Source organism: Dendrobates tinctorius, unplaced genomic scaffold, assembly GCF_039654945.1.
Source record: "Dendrobates tinctorius isolate UK_male_01 unplaced genomic scaffold, ASM3965494v1 ptg000138l, whole genome shotgun sequence".
NCBI classification, from domain to species: Eukaryota; Metazoa; Chordata; class Amphibia; order Anura; family Dendrobatidae; genus Dendrobates; species Dendrobates tinctorius.
Window position 1 is genome coordinate 19,018,826 of NW_027361806.1, and position 20,945 is coordinate 19,039,770.

The 20,945-nt window shown below is 47.9% G+C and overlaps 1 protein-coding gene across 1 annotated transcript; it reads right to left on the reverse strand.

The window, feature by feature from the left end:
• Nucleotides 1-2,660: 2,660 nt before the first annotated feature.
• Nucleotides 2,661-20,386, reverse strand: PTGER3 (prostaglandin E receptor 3). The gene is made up of 2 exons (XM_073544782.1): nt 19,432-20,386; nt 2,661-3,392 (listed from the first exon to the last, which is right to left on the reverse strand). Exons 1-2 carry the CDS (start codon nt 20,287-20,289, stop codon nt 3,108-3,110), a joined length of 1,143 nt encoding a protein of 380 aa, XP_073400883.1. The 5' UTR covers nt 20,290-20,386; the 3' UTR covers nt 2,661-3,107.
• Nucleotides 20,387-20,945: the final 559 nt, after the last annotated feature.

A 20,945-nucleotide genomic window follows, 5' to 3' on the forward strand; every position in this document is an offset into this window, starting at 1 on the left:
GGAATTTTGTGCAGTCCTGTGGGACTTGCTCCCGGTCTAAATCTTGTTCTCGCTCTAGTGGGTTGTTGATGCCTTTGCCGGTCCCCAGGAGGCCATGGACCCATATTTCAATGGATTTCATCTCTGATATGCTGGTCTCTCAAAGAATGACTGTTATTTGGGTGATTTGTGATAGGTTCTCTAAGATGGTTCATCTTGTACCACTCCCTAAGTTGCCATCTTCCTCTGAGTTGGTGCCCCTGTTTTTGGAACAGGTGGTTCGCTTGCACGGGATTCCTGAGAACATTGTATCTGACAGAGGAGTTCAATTTGTGTCTAAATTTTGGAGGACGTTCTGTTCCAAGTTGGGAATTTAGTTGTCCTTCTCCTCTGCTTTTCACCCTCAGACCAATGGGCAGACAGAGAGAACAAACCAGACCTTGGAGTCGTATTTGAGATGTTTTATTTCCGCTGATCAGGATGATTGGGTTTCATTTTTGCCCTTGGCCGAATTTGCTTTAAATAATAGAGCTAGTTCTGCCACTTTGATGTCACCTTTTTTTTGTAACTTTGGGTTTCATCCTCGATTTTCTTCAGGGCAGGTGGAGCCCTCTGCCTGCCCAGGTGTTGACACTGTGGTGGAGAGAATGCACCAGATCTGGGACCAAGTGGTGGATAAGTTATCTCTCTCCCAGGAAAAGGCCCAGCGGTTTTCCAATCGACATAGGACCATTGGTCCCCAGTTTAAGATTGGTGATATGGTTTGGTTGTCATCAAAAAATATTGCTATGAAGGTGGCTTCTCCTAAGTTTAAGCCTAGATTTATTGGACCTTACAAGATTTTGGAGATTATTAATCCGGTCTCTTTTCGTTTGGCTCTTCCTGTCACATTTAAGATCCATAATGTGTTCCATAAGTCCTTGTTGAAGAGGTTTGTTGAGCCAGTTGTGCCTGAGGTGGCACCTCCGGACCCTGTATTGGTTGAAGGTAACTTGGAATATGAGGTAGAGAAAATTCTGGATTCCCGTCTGGCTAGACGGAGACTCCAGTATTTGGTTAAGTGGAAGGGTTATGGTCAGGAGGATAATTCCTGGGTCTCTGCCTCTGATATTCATGCCAAAAGATTGGTGCGTGCCTTTCATCGGGCTCACCCTGATCGCCCTGGTAGCGTTGTTGAGGGTTCGGTGACCCCTCCTCAAGGGGGGGTACTGTTGTGAGTTCATTTTCCCCTCCGTCACTGAGGCCTGGTGAACTCCCTATTCTAGTGAAGGAAGGTAGTGAGCCTGATTATCAGGCACCTGGGACTAATGAAGACGATTGGCTGAGTGGAGTCACTGACTGGATTTAAGGCAGCCTACGCCCTTTCTGCCCTGCGGGTGATTTCTCTGTGGACTCTTGGACACCAGTCTGATTCCTGCTCTCCTAAAGCTAAGTTTTCTGTTTTGCCTTTTTGCATTTAAGTTTTGTTTTTGTTTTTCTTGCTTTTTGGATTCTGCCACTCCCTGCTGGAGTGTGCAGTGTTCTGTTAGCTCTGTATTCTGAAAGTACCTGAGTGCTGATTTAGTTTTTGAAGCTTAGTTGCTTCAGGGCCATTTTTATATCAGCTTGTTGGTTTTTTCCCTGATAGGCTTTTGGCAGATTGCAGACAGCAGCCTTCCTATCCGTTCCTATCTAGGTAGTTTTTGGGCCCCGTCTTTGCTCAGCCTATCTTTCTGTCTGTGTAAGTGTTTTCATCTTGCTTCACCGTCATTATATGTGGGGGGCTGCCTATTGCTTTGGGGTCTGCTCTGGGGCAGTTAGATTTCCCCTTTCCTTCTTTAGGCCTATGTATCTCTCCGGCTGTGATAGAGGGGTCTAGGTCATCGTAGGAACCCCCCACGGCTACTGCTAGTTGTGTTGATAGGTTCAGGGGTCTGCAATCTGATAGTTGCCAACTTCTCTGGTTTTCTGTACTTAGCTAGCATTTCTGTTATTGCCTCCTACGGTGACGCAATCATAACACCCATGTGTGTCAACTTCTGTGCATGTTATCAGGCCAAAATCACCAGGGTATGTGAACTTTTGATCAGGGTCCTTTGGATGTTTTGGGTTGTCATTATGGTTTAAAAAATGAAAACACAGTAGTTTGACAATAAATTTCTTCACCCAACCATTAACCGCAGCAATGTTCTTCGTTGCTGAGATGAGTTTCATAAAGGGAAGAAGGAGACTTAAGTCTTTTATTTATCCAAGTGGGCGTAATTGTCATAAAAACACCCATGAAGAGACGGCCCACTTGGCTAACAAGAGTAAATTGACATACAGCGAAGAGGAGGCCATATCTCAGGAACAGAGAGGGGCTGGAACAAAAGGGAAACATCTCCGGATTCAGAAGAACAGCGGCATTTACTTTGGGCACAAAAATGACTGATTTATACAAAGTGACAACTGTAAGTGACAGAACTGCTGTGGGTGAATTAAGTGGAATAACAAGTAAAACCCATGTTTTCCCAGATCTCCTGGAGCCTCTAAGCCCTGTGCTCCCTGGCATCGGCCCTGTGTAATGGGGTCTCAGATGGTGATTGGGACCAGGATCGGCTTCCGTCACTATTTTTATGGCGATTTTTGTATGTTGTCTGCTTTTTCTCACTTCGTCGTCCTTGGCCGCACATTCCCCTTACAATAAATACACCAGAGGCCGCTCTGATGATCTGCTTTATTTCCGGCCATTCGTTCATGTTATAGACTTTGTCATGCACTTAGCAGATGCCGCTGGGAACAATGCGCTTTGGTTGTCATACATGGAGGATAGATGCTCGGACATCGTCATCCCGGATGCTTCCGATATTACATAGAATATATCTCTGTTGTATTTGCAGCTTTACTTATACATATATACAACCCAGACCAGATATCTGCAAGCTGCAGCTCCTTCCGACTGCTGTACACTACAACTCCCAGCATGCCCTGCAGTGTCACGACAGTCGGAGCCGCGTCTCACAGACCTCGGATCGATACATTTGGCACAGAGGATAAATTAGACGGTAGTCCATTTAGCAGCTTGGTGTTCCATTCCTGGAACAGACGGTCCGGAGGGACCACTTCACATTTTGTTTTTTAGCATGAGTTCTCTCAATTGTTCTCTGCTATCAGCCCAGAGGTTTTCTTATTTCCGTGCTCAGGATGATCGGCTGTTCTTTGGGTCCGTCGTTGGAGCAGTTAGACACGGCGTTGGCCACTAGGCAGAACTTTCTGAGCAGGATCTGTCGCAGTAAGAGGTAAACCCAAGGATCCAGGATTTGGTTCAGCGAGGCCAGCCGAATCGCCGTTAAGAAGAAGTTGCAGTCTTTCTGGAGGTCGGCGCTCTGGGTGGGCGAGGTGGGGTCGCAGCGTTCCACTGAGGTATGGTTGAAGATCATCTTTAGCATAATGATCTGTTGGGCAGAAGAGGAGAGAAGATCATGTCAGACTGAGGGCAACATGGAGAAAAAGCAAGAATAACAGTGTAACATGGAGGTGACGGGTAGAGGCCAATGTGGCACCGGCCATCAACTGTTAGGACTATATTCAGCCACATAATGGAGGGAGCGACCATGGCCTCATGCTGCCGTGCAAGAGCAATGGAGTGAGGTCATGAGACTGTGCGGGCAGAGAGGATCCTACAGTACCTATGAGTGCCATAAAGTGCCTACACACTAGGGCCATACTAAAGGGTCATACAGTGCTTATACACTGTGCCCATACAGTGCCTATACACTGTGCCCATACAGTGCCTATACTCTAGGCCCATAAGGTGCCTATACTGTAGGGCCATACAGTGCTTATACACTACTAGATGTGTGCCTGATGCTATCACATCGGGAGGCCAGTAACATCACGATGGGGCAGCTTTGTGGCGCTGGGGGTGACGGCCCACCCACTTCCATGCAGTCACAACCGGCAGGAAAGACGGTGTTTTGCGGCTTGTGCTGGAGATGGTGTGCGGCGCCACGAGAGGGTGGCCGCACCCTATCTCCAGCACAGGCCTGAAGCCACAGTCTTTCCTGCCCGCTGTGACTGCACGGAGGTGGGTGGGGAGGAAGCGGCGGGATCCGGCGCATGTAGTCAGGCGATGGGTCCTGGCGGGGGTCCGGCGGCGGCATCACTCTCATTACTCCCCCCTCATTACAACTCTCTAGTTATATGTTATATCCCCTCGTTACACCCCTTTCACAGCCTCGTGATCGCAGCGGCGGCCTGAATCTGAGCGGCAGCTGGGATCTGAGCGGCATCACTTGGGTGTTCCAAAATGGCGGTCAGCGTTCTTCCAGTGCGGCGCAGTGGATTGTGGGATTTGGGGACATCCAGTCGGAAGTGGATGACAGACAATTTAAGGCAAATATATATATATATATATATATATATATATATATATGCCCATATAGTGCCTATACACTAGGTCCATAAGGTGCCTATACACTAGTGCTATACAGTGCCTATACTCCAGGGCCATACAGTACCTACATACAAGTGTAATTCTGCTATAGAGAATTGTGACCCGCACTTCCCCTAAACCGCCCGGCTACACTACATCAGAACTGTGAAGGAGGACTTAAACCCAATGATTAATTATCTGCTGATCTGCATGCAATTAACAAACAGCGTGAAGTCTGATGACGGCTGCGGCATGAAATACAGTCATAAGTCAGTAATAAATCACTGTAATGTGCAGCAAAACTAACACCATTATTCATAGTGACACATGTCCTAAATATACTGCAGAATTACATGTAGTGACACACTCAGTATCAGGCAGCATCCCATAAAAGTGATGTATGGCTGTACTCAGGGGGCTCAGTGTACACATGGAGGGAGCAGCCGATACAATGTAAAGTAATGGAACGTGAGAGATACAATGTCACTGAGATCTTATCCTCTGGGAAAAGTCATTGCTGGAATGGCTTAAAGGGGTTGTCTACTACACAGACAGATCCTTATGAAACAAAGATCCACTGAAAATAAAAACTACTTATACCCTGGTCCTGGACCGACGGCGTTCCGGTGATATCGGCACCGTGTGCTGGCACTCACATGAGATTGTGTCACGTGAGTGCTGCTGTCAATCACTGGCTGTTAATGGACTGCAGCGCTTAGTCTGAATTTTGTCCGAGGGAAGTAGCAGCCCATTACCGGGAAGACCCCACAAACCGTCAGGATAGCCGAGGGATATGCTGTCACTTTATCCGCTCACCCCTTTAAGGATTATAGTTTTACAATCGCGTGTCTGGGCCCAGACAGAGGAACGGATTACGGAATATAAGGCAAATCTGTCCTGACATTCCAGCGACATGAGAGCTGCGTACGCTACGCTGGAATCCTTCACGGCTCGCACTGCATCGGGATAAAAGGAAAGTTCTGGACGGGACCCAACGAGTGTGGAGAACACAGCGAGCGGCCATCGGCCATTTATCATCATCTTCACTGATACTGATCTTCAGACACATATTACCCCGCTGAGGAGTCTGTGTGCTGACTGTAGGCGGCCAGGAGGCAGCAAAGCCATGATCCAGATAAGGGGCCAAATATGAGAATCCAGAATTAAAGGGGTCGTCCCTATTAAAATATTATTGTGTTTTAGGGTGTCAGAAGCCTAAAATAATACACGGGCCTGTTATTCACCCTGCCTGGGTCCAGCGATGCCTCTCTACCACTGCTCCGGTCTGTATTTATTAGCTACATCACATCTACAGTGCAGCCAATCACTGAGCTCAGTGCTCGTCCAGAAGGAGGAGTCGGAGTGACTCTGAAACGCGTTGACATTAAACCAACATTTCATACTCCATCGCGGCTTGTCATTTATCTATCAGCGCAGGATATTTCCATCACACATGGTAAATTTCAATGTAGGAGACACGAGGTGAAGATCAATGATCAGGTGCAGCGGTCACATGCACTGTAGAGGTGATCTCACCGCTGCAGACAATAAACAAAATCCAGAGCAGAGGCTGAGAGGCAGCGCTGGACCTGGTTAGGGTGACAGGCCCATTTGTTATTTTAGATGTCTGTAACCCTGTGGTATACATGTTTGTATACATGTTTATTATGCAAATTGTCTCTTCAGAGAGGAAGAGGACTAGAACTCTAGCGCCTCCTATTGGAAGTAGCGATCCTAAAAGTCAATGTTGACCCTTTAACGAGCCTTCTTACATGACTTAGGGCGCCGTCACACATAGCGACTCACCAGCGATCCCGACAACAATATCAACGTGTCAGGATCGCTGGTGAATCACTACATGATCGCTGGTGAGCTGACAGACAGCTTCACCAGCGATCAGCACAGTGACACCGAGCGTGCGGCTTCCAATAGGTGGCACTAGAGTTCTAATCCTCTACCTCTCTGAAGAGACAATTTGCATAATTAGCATATTTCCCAGAGGAGCATTGCGGCTTTAAGTCTCCTCATCTCGACATGCTTAGCATGTCATTCTCCGCAAGGAGAAATGATACTTCTTGTATACATGTTTGTCACACTTACATGTTTTAGGTCAGCAAACAAATGTAAATATTAGACAAAGATAACACAAGTAACCACAAAATGCAGTTTATAAATGAAGGTCTTTATTATTAAGGAAAAAAGAAATACAAACCTACAGGGCGCTGTGTGAAAAAGTGATTGCCACCCTACCCTTGAAATATAATTTATCCGTGGTTTATCACATGTTCGGGAAGCCGAGTTCAAATTCACTAGCCACACACAGGGCTGATTACTGCCACACCTGTTCTCAATCAAGAAATCACCTAAAGAGGACCTGCCTAACAAAGTAAAGTAGACCAAAAGTTCCTCAAAAGCTGGCATCATGCCATGATCCAAAGAAATTCTGGAACAAACGAGAAACAAAGTAATTGAGATCTATCAGTCTGGAAAAGGTTCTAAAGCCATTTCTAAAGATTTGGCATTCCAGTGAACCACAGTGAGAGATATTAGTCACAAACAGCGAAAACATGGAACAGTACTGAATCTTCCCAGGAGTTGCGGGACAACTAAAATTATCTGAAGAGTGCGGCGATGACTTATCCAAGAGGTCACAAAAGACCCCACAACAACATCCAAAGAACTGCAGGCCTCACTTGCCTCAGTTAAGGTTGGTGTTCATGACTCCAGCATAAGACTATGTGCACACAATGCAGATTTGCTGCGGATCCGCAGCGGATTTTTCCACGCAGAAACGCTGCGGATCTGCACTGTGATTTACAGTACAATGTAAATCAATGGGAAAAAAAAAATCTATGCAGATGGTGCAGAAAATTCAGTGCGGAATTGCTGCAGATTTAAAAGAGGTGTATGTCACTTCTTTTGTGCGGATCTGCAGCGGTTCTGGACCCCTGCAAGATAGAAATCCGCAGTGGCAAAAACTGCTGAAAATCCGCACAAAATCCGCATCAATTCCACGGCAAATCCGCATAAAAACAGTGGCAAATCCGCGGCTGCGGATTCTGCCAGGAGATGCGGATTTTGTGCAGAAAATTCCGCACCTCTTTTCCTACGTGTGCACATAGCCTAAGAAAGAGACTGGGTAAAAATGACCTGCATGGCATTGTTCCAAGATGAAAACCACTGCTGAGCAATAAGAACATAAAGGCTTGTCTCAGTTTTGCCAGAAAACATCTTGATGATCCCCAAGACTTTTGGGAAAATGCTCTGTGGATTGACGAGATAAAAGATGAAGTTTTTGGAAGGTGTATGTCCCATTACATCTGGTGTAGAGTTAACAGCATTTCAGAAAAGGAACAGCATGCCAACAGTAAAATATGGTGGTGGTAATATGATGGTATTGGGCTGCTTTGCTGCTTCAGGACCTGGAAGACTTTCTGTGGTAAATGGAACCATGAATTCTGCTATCAAAAAATCCTGAAGGAAAATGTTTGGCCATCTCTTTGTGACCTCAAGCTGAAACGCACTTGTGTTATGAAGCAGGACAATGATCCAAAACACACAAGAAAGTCCACCTCTGAATGGCTTCCGAAAAACAAAATTAAGACTTTGGAATGGCCTAGTCAAAATCCCGACCTTAATACGATTGAGATGCCATGGCATGACCTTAGAAAGGCGGTTCTTGTTCGGAAACCCTCCAATGTGGCTAAATTACAACAATTCTGCAAACATGAGCGGCCAAATGTAAAACAATCAATACCAGTTATTACAAACACATGTTTGCAGTTGTTACTGCTAAGGGCGGCCCAACCAGTTATTAGGTTTAGGGAGCAATCACTTTTTCACGCAGGGCCCTGTAGGTTTGGATTTGCTTTTCCCTTGACGATAAAGACCTTCATTTATAACCTGCATTGTGTGATTACTTGTGTTATCTTTGTCTAATATTTACATTTGTTTGGTCTGAAACATTTCAATGTGAAAAACATTCAAAAGAATAGGAAATCAGGAAGGGGCAAACACTTTTTCACACAACTGTGTGTAAAATACTAAACAAATACTGAACGTGTGAATGTGGCTTAAATGGGTTAATCAATGAGCCACCGTGCTCACATGATCATAGCGGCTCTCAGATTAAAGGGATCATCCGTGAAGGCACAGCATCGCACAGCCCCGTACACAGCACCACACACAGCACAGGACCGCACAGCCCTGTACACAGCCCCATACACAGCACCACACAGCCCCGTGCACAGCACCGCACAGCCCCGTACACAGCACCGCACAGCCCTGTACACAGCCCCGTACACAGCGCCGCACAGCCCTGTACACAGCCCCGTACACAGCACCGCATCGCCCCGTACACAGCCCCGTACACAGCACCGCACAGCCCTGTACTCAGCACCACGCACAGCACAGCACTGCACAGCCCCGTACACAGCACCGCACAGCCCTGTACTCAGCACCACGCACAGCATCGCACAGCCCCGTACACAGCACCACACACAGCACAGGACCGCACAGCCCTGTACACAGCCCCATACACAGCACCACACAGCCCCGTGCACAGCACCGCACAGCCCCATACACAGCACCGCACAGCCCTGTACACAGCCCCGTACACAGCACCGCACAGCCCCGTACACAGCGCCGCACAGCCCCGTACACAGCACCGCATCGCCCTGTACACAGCCCCGTACACAGCACCGCACACAGCACCGCACAGCACCGCACAGCCCCGTACACAGCACCGCACAGCCCTGTACTCAGCACCACGCACAGCACAGCACTGCACAGCCCCGTACACAGCACCGCACACAGCACAGCACCGCACAGCCCCGTACACAGCACCGCACACAGCACAGCACAGCACCGCACAGCCCCGTACACAGCACCGCACCGCACAGCACGGCACACAGCACCGCACAGCACGGCACACAGCACCACACACTGCACCGCACTGCACAGCCCCGTACACAGCACAGCCCCATACACAGCACAGCCCCATACACAGCATCGCACACAGCACTGCACAGCCCCGTACACAGCACCGCACACAGAACAGCACCGCACAGCCCCGTACACAGCACCGCGCACAGCACAGCACCGCACAGCCTCGTACACAGCACTGCGCACAGCACCACACAGCCCCGTACACAGCACCGCACCGTACACAGCACCGCACAGCCCCGAACACAGCACCACACACTGCACCGCACTGCACAGCCCCGTACACAGCACAGCCCCATACACAGCACAGCACAGCCCCGTACACAGCACCGCACACAGAACAGCACCGCACAGCCCCGTACACAGCACAGCACAGCCCCGTACACAGCACAACCCAGCCCCGCACCGTACACAGCCCCGCACCGCACACAGCACAGCACACACACACACACACACACGAACCGTTCCTTGCGTTGTCTCACTTTGCATTACTCTAACCACAAGTGTCATTATTACGCGCAGCGACCAGGACGTCTCCACCGGAGAAGACCGTGTAATGGATACCAGATCGCGAGGCACAGAGAGACCCAGAAAAATCATCTTCTGCCGGGAGGTACACAGCGGCTAATTGCTGCCAACCCTTTTAATAAAAGATAATAAATGATTCATCAGATACAAGTGTATCACAACGAGAGGGGTCGGGAGGGTCTCAGCAGGAGGCTGCCGCCATCTCTGTTCCGTCTAAGGCTATGTGCACACGTTGCGGATTCCGCTGCGGATTTTTCCGAGCGGAAATGCAGGTAAAACCGCAGGTAAAGTGACCTGTGGATTAGCCTGCGGTTTTGCCCTGCGGTTTCACACCTCTACTATGGTAAAGGCAGGGCCGGCGTAGGGGCAGGCAGACCAGGCAGCTGCCTAGGGCCCCCGCTCCCCCAGGGGCCCCCAGCTAGCAGCACATCACACAGCTGCTATAGGGCCCCTTGAAGCAGGGGGCCCGCTTTCCCCCAGTGCCGACTCCCCCCGCCGCCGCATTGAACTATACCGGCGACTGCCAGTACAGTTCAAAGCAATAATGGAGGAGAGAGCGTCAGCCAACGCTCCCTCTCCCATCATTCCCCGCTCTGCCACTGACACAGCGGGGGCGCGATGACATCATCGCACTCTCACTGTGTGCCGGCAGAGCAGGAGACAGGAGCAGCCAGCAGCGCAGGCACAAGGAGAAGGTGAGAATATTTTTTTGTTTTTTTTTAATATATCAGTATGAGTACTGGACTGTGGGGCCATTCTTGGGGGAGCGACTATATGCTATGCTGGGCTATACTCTGTGCTGGGCTATATACTATGGTGGCATTGGTGGGCTTTATACCATGCTGGGCTGTATACTGTGCTGGGCTATATACTATTGTGGCATTGGTGGGCTATATACCATGCTGGGCTATAAACTATGGTGGGCTGTATACTATGCTGGGCTATATACCATGCTGGGCTGTATACTGTGCTGAGCTGTATACCATGCTGGACTGTATACTATGGTGGGCTATATACCATGCTGGGCTGTATACTATGGTGGGCTATATACTATGCTGGGCTGTATACTGTGCTGTGCTATATACCATGCTGGGCTGTATACTGTGCTGGGCTATATACTATGCTGGGCTGTATACTGTGCTAGGCTGTATACTGTGCTGGGCTGTATACTATGCTGGGCTGTATACTATGCTGGGCTGTATACTATGCTGGGCTGTATACTGTGCTGGGCTGTATACTGTGCTGGGCTATATACTATGCTGGGCTATATACTATGCTGGGCTATATACTATGCTGGGCTGTACACTGTGCTGGGCTATATACCATGTGGTGCTGGGCTATATACCATGATGGGCTGTTCTATATACCATGGTGGTGCTGTGCTTTATACTATGCAGCTGAGTTATATACCAAGGGGGTACATTTTACATTATATTCTATGGGGAGGTGGGCAGAATTTTATTCTATTTGGGGCTACATTATATTCTATGGTGGGCTGTATTATATTTATTATATTCTATGGGCGGTGATTGCATCATACTCTATGAGGGGGCTACATTATACTATATGAGGAGGCTACATTGTATTCTATGCGGGCCGGCATTATCTGTGGGGGCTAGATTATATTGTATGGGGGCTTTATTATATTCTATGGGGGCTGCATTATACTATATGAGAAGGGCTACATTATACTATATAAGGGGCTGCATTATACTCTATGAGGGGGTTGCCATATATTCTATGGAGGGGCTGCATTATATTCTATGGGGGGTTACATTATATTCTGTGGAATAGCTGCATTATATTCTGAGGGGTAGCTGCATTATGCTCTAAGGGGTGGCTGCATTATACTATAAGAGGGGGGGCTGCATTATATTCTATGGGGATTACATTATATTGTATGGCGGGGCTGCATTATACTCTGTGGGGTGGCTGCATTATGCTCTATGTGGGCTGCATTATACTGTATTGAGGACTATGGGGAATACATTATATGATGAACTATGGTGTGCATTATACTATGGGAAGTGAATTGTACTACATGGATGACTATGGCGGTGCATTATACTATATGGAGCACTATGAGGAGTGTATTATACTATATGGTGGACTGAGCAGTGTATTTTAATATATGGAGGACTATGGGGAGTGTATTATACTATATGGAGAACTAAGTGTATTTTAATGGAGGGCTATGAGGAGTGTATTATACTATATTGAGGACTATGGGGAGTGTATTAAACTATATGGAGGACTGAGGAGTGTATTATACTATATGGAGGACTATGGAGTACATTATATTATATGGAGGACTATAGGGAGTGTATTATAAAATATGGAGGACTATGGGGAGTGAATTATGCAATATGGAGAACTGAGGAGTTTATTATACTATATGGAGGACTATGGGGCAGATTATATTATATGGAGGACTATGGGGAGTGTATTATACAATATGGAGGACTATGGGGAGTGTATTATACAATATGGAGGACTATGGGGAGTGTATTATACAATATGGAGAACTGAGGAGTTTATTATACTATATGGAGGACTATGGGGCACATTATATTATATGGACGACTATGGGGTGTAAACTGTAGATGTGCTGCTGATAACATGATACTGTATGGTGATCTGTTAGTGATCCATTAGTGATTGTTCTGTCCCCATCATTCTTTCTCAGACGGTGGAAAGAGGCCGGGAAACAAGTGTTGAACGACTTCAATATTGTCGATCGCACTCATTTAGCGTCCTGAACTCAGCGCATATAAATACAACCGAAATGCTTCTGTGTGATGTCCAATATGTTAGCTTTTGGGGCCCCATTTTAATCTTTGCCTAGGGCCCCACTTTGCCTAAAACCGGCCCTGGGTAAAGGTGTGAAACCGCTGCGGAATCCGCACAAACAATTGACATGCTGCGGTTTGTAAACCGCAGCAAAACCGCGCAGAAAAATCTGCACCGTGAGCACAGCGTTTTTGAAACCCCATAGGCTTTCATTGTACTGTACATGGTCAGCGGAACTGCTGCGTTTCCGCAGGGCCAAAACCGCTGCGGAAACGCAGCAGAATCCGCAACGTGTGCACACAGCCTAAGGCTAGTTTCACATTAGCGTTTAAACGACGCGCGCACGGCGCCGCTAAGCCACGCCCCCTGCCGGCTCCCTGCCCGCCCCTTCCTGTTATCGCCTCCTCCGAGCGCAGAGGGCTGCATGTGTTATGCACACCCTATCCTTAGCATAGGGCGCGCAGGCCGTGCGCAACTATGAATATAGCGTGCGCTGCGCGCGCCAAAATGCAACATGCTGTGTTCGGCGCACCTCCAAAAATGCGCAGCGCACACTATATTCATAGTTGCGCACGGCCTGCGCACCCTATGCTAAAGATAGGGTGTGCATAACACATGCAGCCCTCTGCGCTCGGAGGAGGCGATAACAGGAAGGGGCGGGCAGGGAGCCGGCAGGGGGCGTGGCTTAGCGGCGTCGTGCGCGCGTCGTTTAAACGCTAATGTGAAACTAGCCTAAATTGTCCAGAAATTAACAATTCTGGAGCCTCTTTCCTTAGAACTCTGCAGTATGATGTTCCTCCTTTGTTCCTCCTGGAAATGTAACAAGTGGGTGTCACTCGCTCTCCTCCTTATCAATGAGCTGCGTCACTACACAGTCAGATGCAGTCCAATCAGTGCTGACTGTACCATACACATCAGGGTATGTGCACATGCTGCGGATTCTGCTGCGTTTCCGCAGCGTTTTTGGCTCTGCAGAAACGCAGCAGATTCTGCTGCGTTGTACAGTACCTTTATTTCCTATGGAAATAAAAAAAAGCTGTGCACATGCTGCGTTTTTTTCCGCGCAGTTTTGCTGCGGTTTACAATCCGCAGCATGTCAATTGTTTGGTGCAGAAACGCTGGAGTTTTACACCTCATCCATTATGAGGTGTAAAACCGCAGGGCAAAACCGCAGAAAAAACGCAGATAATCCGCAGATAAACCGCAGCACTTTGTCCTGCGGATTTCCTGCGGTTTTCTCTACAAAATCCGCAGAGACTAAAAACTACGTGGGAACATAGCCTCACACTGCACAGGAGCTGCATACACAAAACAGCAGAGGGTCTTGATTTGAAATAGTGTTTTTTTTTTTTTTTTTTAAAGTTGGGACACATAACAAAATGATTAATAATCATATCCTTCTTTCTTCTAAAGACATACTGATAGGGAATGTAGATTGTGAGCCCCATCGGGGACAGTGATGATGATGTGTGCAAACTGTAAAGCGCTGCGGAATATGTTAGCGCTATATAAAAATAAAGATTATTATTATTATTATTATTCTTCTAATTCCTTTTATCCAGAAAAACCAACTTGCACAGATACTGTGGGAAATGTCAATCAATTGTCATGTCGCGTGAGCCCTGCAGCCAATCAGTGACCGCTTCTGGAGGAAGTGAGATCCGCTGTTGCTCGCTGACTTCTGGATGTCCGTTTCAGCCGCTGATTAGTTGCAGCGCTCACATGACATAACATCAGTCAAACTCCGGCACCGATGGTACAGGAACAGCACCGACACCGGAGGGGAGTATAGGCTGCTCTCCTGTCTTTCATACTGCACACAGACATGACAAAGAGGCAGGATTTCACAGTGGCAAGAACAATGCATGCTGGGATTTTGGGATAGGAAGTCCCAGCACCTATAGTGCTGGCAGAAAGCTGATGAAGTGAATCTGACCGCTCAAAAAACATGAAAGCCAAGTTACAGAGGATGACAGATAAATCCTGGATATTTAGACTGGTATGGACACAGATACGTAATAAAAAAGGTTAAAACCGATATTTCAAGCTGCAACAACCTAATAAAGTGCGATTCCACGATGAAGAGTAGAGCACGAAATGAGGATTAACAGATTGAAAGATTCTTTGCCACGAGCTGGAAATATTCCAGATCCCAAAAATTAAATCTGAGTGTGAGAAATTTCAATTCTGGATACAAATTGGCACAAAAGCGGTCACTTCTATGTCCTGCACCCCCCCGATCAGCAAGGATGGGGCAGAAGATACTTCTCAGGATGGAAGAAGTCTCATGAAGACGACCCTCACCTGTAGCCATGTTGGGGTATACGGAAATCATGGGCGCCACGATCCGGACCCCCGCTCTTATAGCAGCGGACGGCAATCAGTCTATCCCATCCGAGTGATTGACAGGTGATGCTGAGTGTCTCCAGCTACAGCTCCCCCTGGTGGTAACATATGGAGGTGTGCTGAAAACCACACTGGTGCTGAGCCACAGACATGGTGTAGCTGTAATCCGGAGCAGATTCCCTCCTTAATAGTCTGTGGATGCGCATTAAATATAGTGGGGATAAGCGGCTGCCGGGCATGAGAGGCACCGCTGATCTCTGGGAACTCAAAAGGATTAGTCAGAACTTTTTTTTTCGATTTTCTGGCTTTACTGATTATCTGCCAGGCAATATAGACAGAAGAGTAATCCACAGGGAAATCTGCAGAACCCGAGTGGGGATTTAGTGCAGATTTAACTCCTGGTCTTCCGCTGCAGAGAGTGGAGGTTTTAGGGTCTGTGCACACATTACAGATTTGCTGCAGAAATTTCTGTTTCTCTTGGCAGGAAAAGCACAATGTAAGATGTGCGCAGGTTTTTTTCACATGTGTTTTTGCTGCAGATTTTTTTTTTCCCCGCTCTGAAACGCTAAAAGAATTGACATGTTCCAGATATAAATCTGCAAGTAAAAAATAAGCAATGTGTGCATGAGGATCAGGAATCGCACTCTCTTTCCTGGGACTAATAAATGCTGCAGGTTTTGTAGGAAAACTGCACAGGGGAAAAAAAAAAAAAACCGTGACAAAGTTGCAACCTGGGTTTATTTTTATTTTTGCAGAATTATACTTCAAAATTTAACTCGATGGGGAAAATCTGCAATAAATCAAAATCAAGTTAATCACTATGCAAAAAAAAAATAAAAAATGAAAGAGCGATGAATCCGCCGCTAATTGGGACCCCACGTACACCGCCGACCCTATAGGGAGTGTGGAAAAGGGGGATCTCTAGCGCCACCAAACCTCGTAAAGGCAATTACTGACCTCACAGAGACCCCACTACCGGTAGTGACCCCATTAGCTGCGGTCACTTGTGGGGTAACATGGCAGCAGCATCTCCCTCCTCCTGCCCCTTCAGCATCTATTGGGGGAGGCAGATTGGCTATAATTAGAGAATTGATTTTAATGGCAGCTCCATCAATTTCACTTTGACATAAGGAAATTTTACAGAAAAGTCAAGTATGACAAATCTCCTCAGTCCCGCCTGCTCACCATGGATTTAGTAACCATTCGGGGCGGCCGCTCACAAACCCCCCCCCCCCCCATCTATGACATATAAGCATTCAATGTGTTAACCACCTCGTGACGGACTACATATGGGTTCCGTATATGATGATATATTATTGTTTCTGCAAGATTCGGGAGGTCTCCACCCCTCCCTTGTGGGCCATGCACATTTAAAGCCGTCTTCCACAGCGTGTCCACATCGGACATGACCTTTCTGAATCCTGCTCATATAGGTACCATACACATGGTCAGGTTTTTAAATACATTGGTTAGGGACTGCTCTGATATGGGTATACCTTGGCGTTGGTGGAGCAGCTTAGTATACATTTTTTGCAAAAAACGTATCAACCAAATACCCTGTTTTGTTATCATCTTTTTTATTAGCACAAAACTCCTGCGGTTTATCTGCGGATTAGCCTGTGGTTTTACACCTCGTAATGATAAGGTGTGAAACCGCACAAAGAATTGACATGCTGCGGATTGTAACCCGCGGAAAAATCCACAGCATGTGCACAATGTTTTTTTTTCCATAGGAAATAAAGGTACTGTACAACACAGCAGAATCCGCAGCGTGTGCACATACCCTTACTTTTTTACAACAGAGTATTTTTATACATTTGTTAGGCCGGTTTCACATTAGCGCTTTTTAAGCGCACGCACGGCCGGGGGTAGCTCCGCCCCCGAGCCGGCTCTCTGCCTGGTGTGCCCGCCCCTTGCTTGTAGCGCCGCCTACTAGCAGACAGCGGCGCCTGCGATCGGTGCACCCTATCTTTAGCATAGGGTGCGCAGATCGTGCGCAGGCCGTGCGCTAGTTGCGCTTTGACCTGCGCTGCGCACTTTTGACGGTGCGCCGTGCGCGCCAAAATCAAACTTTTCGGATTTTGGCGCGCACGGCGCACCGTCAAAAGTGCGCAGCGCAGGTCAAAGCGCAACTAGCGCACGGCCTGCGCACGATCTGCGCACCCTATGCTAAAGATAGGGTGCACCGATCGCAGGCGCCGCTGTCCGCTAGTAGGCGGCGCTACAAGCGAGGGGCGTGCACGCCGGGCAGAGAGCCGGCTCGGGGGCGGAGCTACCCCCGGCCGTGCGTGCGCTTAAAAAGCGCTAATGTGAAACCGGACTTATACTGTGTTTTTCTGTGTTTCCGTATATGATGATGTGTGACGCCTGCAGTCGAAATGTCTCTTGGGCCCTGTGCACACGGTGTGGATTCTGCTGCGGATCCGCAGCAGAACTGCAGGTGATGTACAGTACCATGCTAGTGTAGGGAAATCAAAATCCGCTGTGGATTTTTCCGTGCGGATTGAAAACTGCAGCATGTCACTTTTTTGTACGGATTTGCTGCAGTTTTCCACCTGCTCCATTCTAGAAATCCGCAGGTGGAAAACCGCACAAAAACGGCAGTAAATCCACACAAAAAATGCACTAAATCCACAGGAAAATTTTAGTAAAATCCGCGGGAGAGTCCACACTGTGTACACATAGCCTTATGGTAAACTCACACATTTCTTCCATTCATCTCTATGGGATTTGTAAAATTCCACCACGAGGCTACCTAAACCGCTCCATTCATGCAAGACCTTTCGGCAATCTATCTGCCCCATGTGAACACCCCCCACACTATGTGACCCCACAGCGATACATTTGGGATAATCTTAATATTTCCACCTGCTATATGGTGGCACATAGGCTGAAGTCATACAGAACCACAAGGACCCCATGTGCCGCCTTAAGGCTCCATGCTGTTCTCTGTATCCCCCTGTATTAACCCAGTGCTATCCAAGTTGTGGCAACACTACAACTCCCAGGTGCATGCTGAGAGTTGTAGTTGCACCACAGCAGTAAAGCCCCAGCTGCAGAGCATTGCACTAGTGGTGAGATCTGCAGATCAGGTCCCCCATGGAAGGGCAGGCGGTTCTGGGCTCTGCCATGAATCTGAGGTTCAGCTTTGCAGAGTTCCTCCTGGCTCTGTCCAGGCTCAGGTCTAAGTGATGGCAATTTGCTGTCTGTCATTAGACCCATCACTGGGGTGAAAGAGCAGAAATGTCCAATCTCAAAGCCTAGCAGCCTGTCATATTAGGTGGGAACAGGCTGATCTGCTGCAGAACTGCACTAATGGCTCCATTATTTGAATTGTTTCCAGAAAGTATCAGCAGCAGATCAGTAATCTTTATGAATCCCAGCTGCAGCAGAACAGCTTTCCTTGAGGACCAGTAAAGGAGAGATATGGGATTCTAATGCTGCAGAGAAAATACAACTTCTACATGAGGAAGTGGGGACCACTGGATTTATAAATCAGAGCCCCACATCAATATCAGCTGCTGCAGAACATCTTTAGATGCAGACCTATCAATCACATGATTGAAGTGAGGAAGTGGAATGGGGCAGTATATAGAGATATATACCTGCCATATGTGATTGGGCTACTACAATTAAATATGAAAGCTCAGCATCAAAAGCAACAGCTGCTGCAGAACCGCTTTAGAAACAGACCTTTCCATCACCTGACTGCTGAAATGAGATAAATGCAGCCGAAGTGTAAGTGGCGAGAAGTAGGGAAGAACCTTGGAAATGTGGTAAAAGTAAGGATCAGAGCCCAGCATTAATAGCAGCTGCTGTAGAACATCTTTGCTGGTGACCTATATACCGTTTAATTGCTAGAAAGGGCTTGCAATGCTGAAGAATCATAGAATAGAGGAACATTATCGTGAGATGGAGGGTAATAATAACTAATAGGGTTGAGGATCAGTGCTCAGCGTTTAGAGCAGCTGCTGCAGAACACCTTTGGAAGGCGATAGATCGCGGAGTTGCTATGGGACTATACTACGGCAGAAATATAACAAGCAGACAGTATACAGAGAAGACATCCTACATCTGTGGTGGGGGGTTCCTACACTTAAAGATGGGGCTTTATATATCAGCTGCTGCAGAACATCTTTGGCATCAGACCAATTAAATACTTGATTGCTAGATTAAACTAAAAGCTGTAGAAATATGACATGGAGTAAGATTAAACAGCACATTTGTCGCAGGGTTAAAGATCACAGCCAGCAGCTGCAGAACATCTTTGACAGCAGACCTGGCACCTGCTTTGCTTCACAAACTTCTGAAGTCGCAAGATGCAAACTTTGTGCCATAAGCGCAACACACAGCCTGTGCCTCTGGGGTGCTGTAGTACTAGAAGTCACAGCATGCTGCAGCACTTGGGGCACAGGTTGCCTTAGCTCCATGTAATAGTGAGTTTTGCCTACCAGAAGTGGCGACCAACAGGCAAACAGGACACACATTATTCCCATCAGCTGGATCATGGTCTCCATTGTAATCCTTTCCCACTGCCTGCTGGCCTGGGAGGCTGAGCCTCTACTTTTGCATCGGGTCACCAAGGCTTTAATGGTCGCCAGGTTGCAGGTGAAGGTAGTGCCAAGTGATAGCAGACCAAGAGAGGCAAAAGTGGCAGCAAAAGCGATGTTCCTGGGAGCCTTGTGGTCAGTGCTGATGAAACACCAGGTCCCTGGCCACTGCAAAGTGTACTGGCCCAGTCCAATGATGGGCAGGAGGGCAAAGCCAAGCACTGCCCCCCAGATGCAGAGTAAGACTGTGATGGTGACTTGGGTCCTCATGTTGCTGGAGTACCAGTGAGGAGACCTAATGGCCAGAGTCCTCTCAACAGCCATAGCACTGGCTACAAACAGGGGGCACAGACCAAACATGGTCATACTTAGTCCAAAGAAGGGGCACAGGTGTCCAGAGGGGTCCACGTTGCTCCATTGCCTTTTAGCCAGATAGACTGCGATGACAATGGGGCTGGTGAGGAGCTGCCCTGTGAAGTCAGTGAGTGCCAGGAAGCCTATGCACAGCAGGAAGGAGTGCTTCCTCTTACTCTCCTTCTTCTTGTAGGACTTGTAGATCAGCAGCATGGCCAGTGAATTCCCCACCAGCCCAGTGATCATCATAGACAGGGGGAAGGCCACAGACACTGAGCCCCCACAGTCCTCCACCTTGCTGCTCAGGTTAGTCCAGCTCCTCTCCCTCAGGACATTGGACATGTTGGGGTCCCACATGTTTCCAGAGGTGTTGAAGCTGTCACAAGGGTCTGGGCTGACCTCCATGCTTCCTCCAGAGATCGTCCAGGTGCAAAGCACTTCTCAAGCTCATGTCTATAAGCAAGAGGAGCCCTGTGCTGTGCCACAAGCCGAGGGAACACTCTGCTATATAACCACCAGGGGGCGTCTCCAGCTGACACGTCACAGAGACTCATCATGTAAGGGGGTGAGACCCATCCAGGGCACAGAGACTGGCACAAGCTGTTCCCCAAAAAGCATGACTATGCCTTGGTGCAATAAGAAGCAAGGGGAAAGTTCTCAGTGAGTGGATGACCCACAGCCAAATCTTCTCCCCGAATACAAGAACTTTATATTTCCGTACCATGTAAGTCTGCTTCATAGGACACAATGCAGGAGCTCATGTGTTACAACCCCACAATATTGTCACAATTCCCAGAATACAGAGGAATATTTAAACAATTTGATACAATGTTGCACTTTCCAGGACTGTTTATTAATGTATCAGGCACGCCACCTGGTGGCCAGACACGGCATGGGCTGTGATGGGACCTGAAAAACAATAATCGTCTCTACGAAGAGGATAGAACATTGATAACAACAAGTGTAGATGGAATGAAGGACTTATTGCGGAGCGTCAAGATGGAAACCTCGAGCATGGGACTGCTGTCAAGATGGAAACCTCGAGCATGGGACTGCTGTCA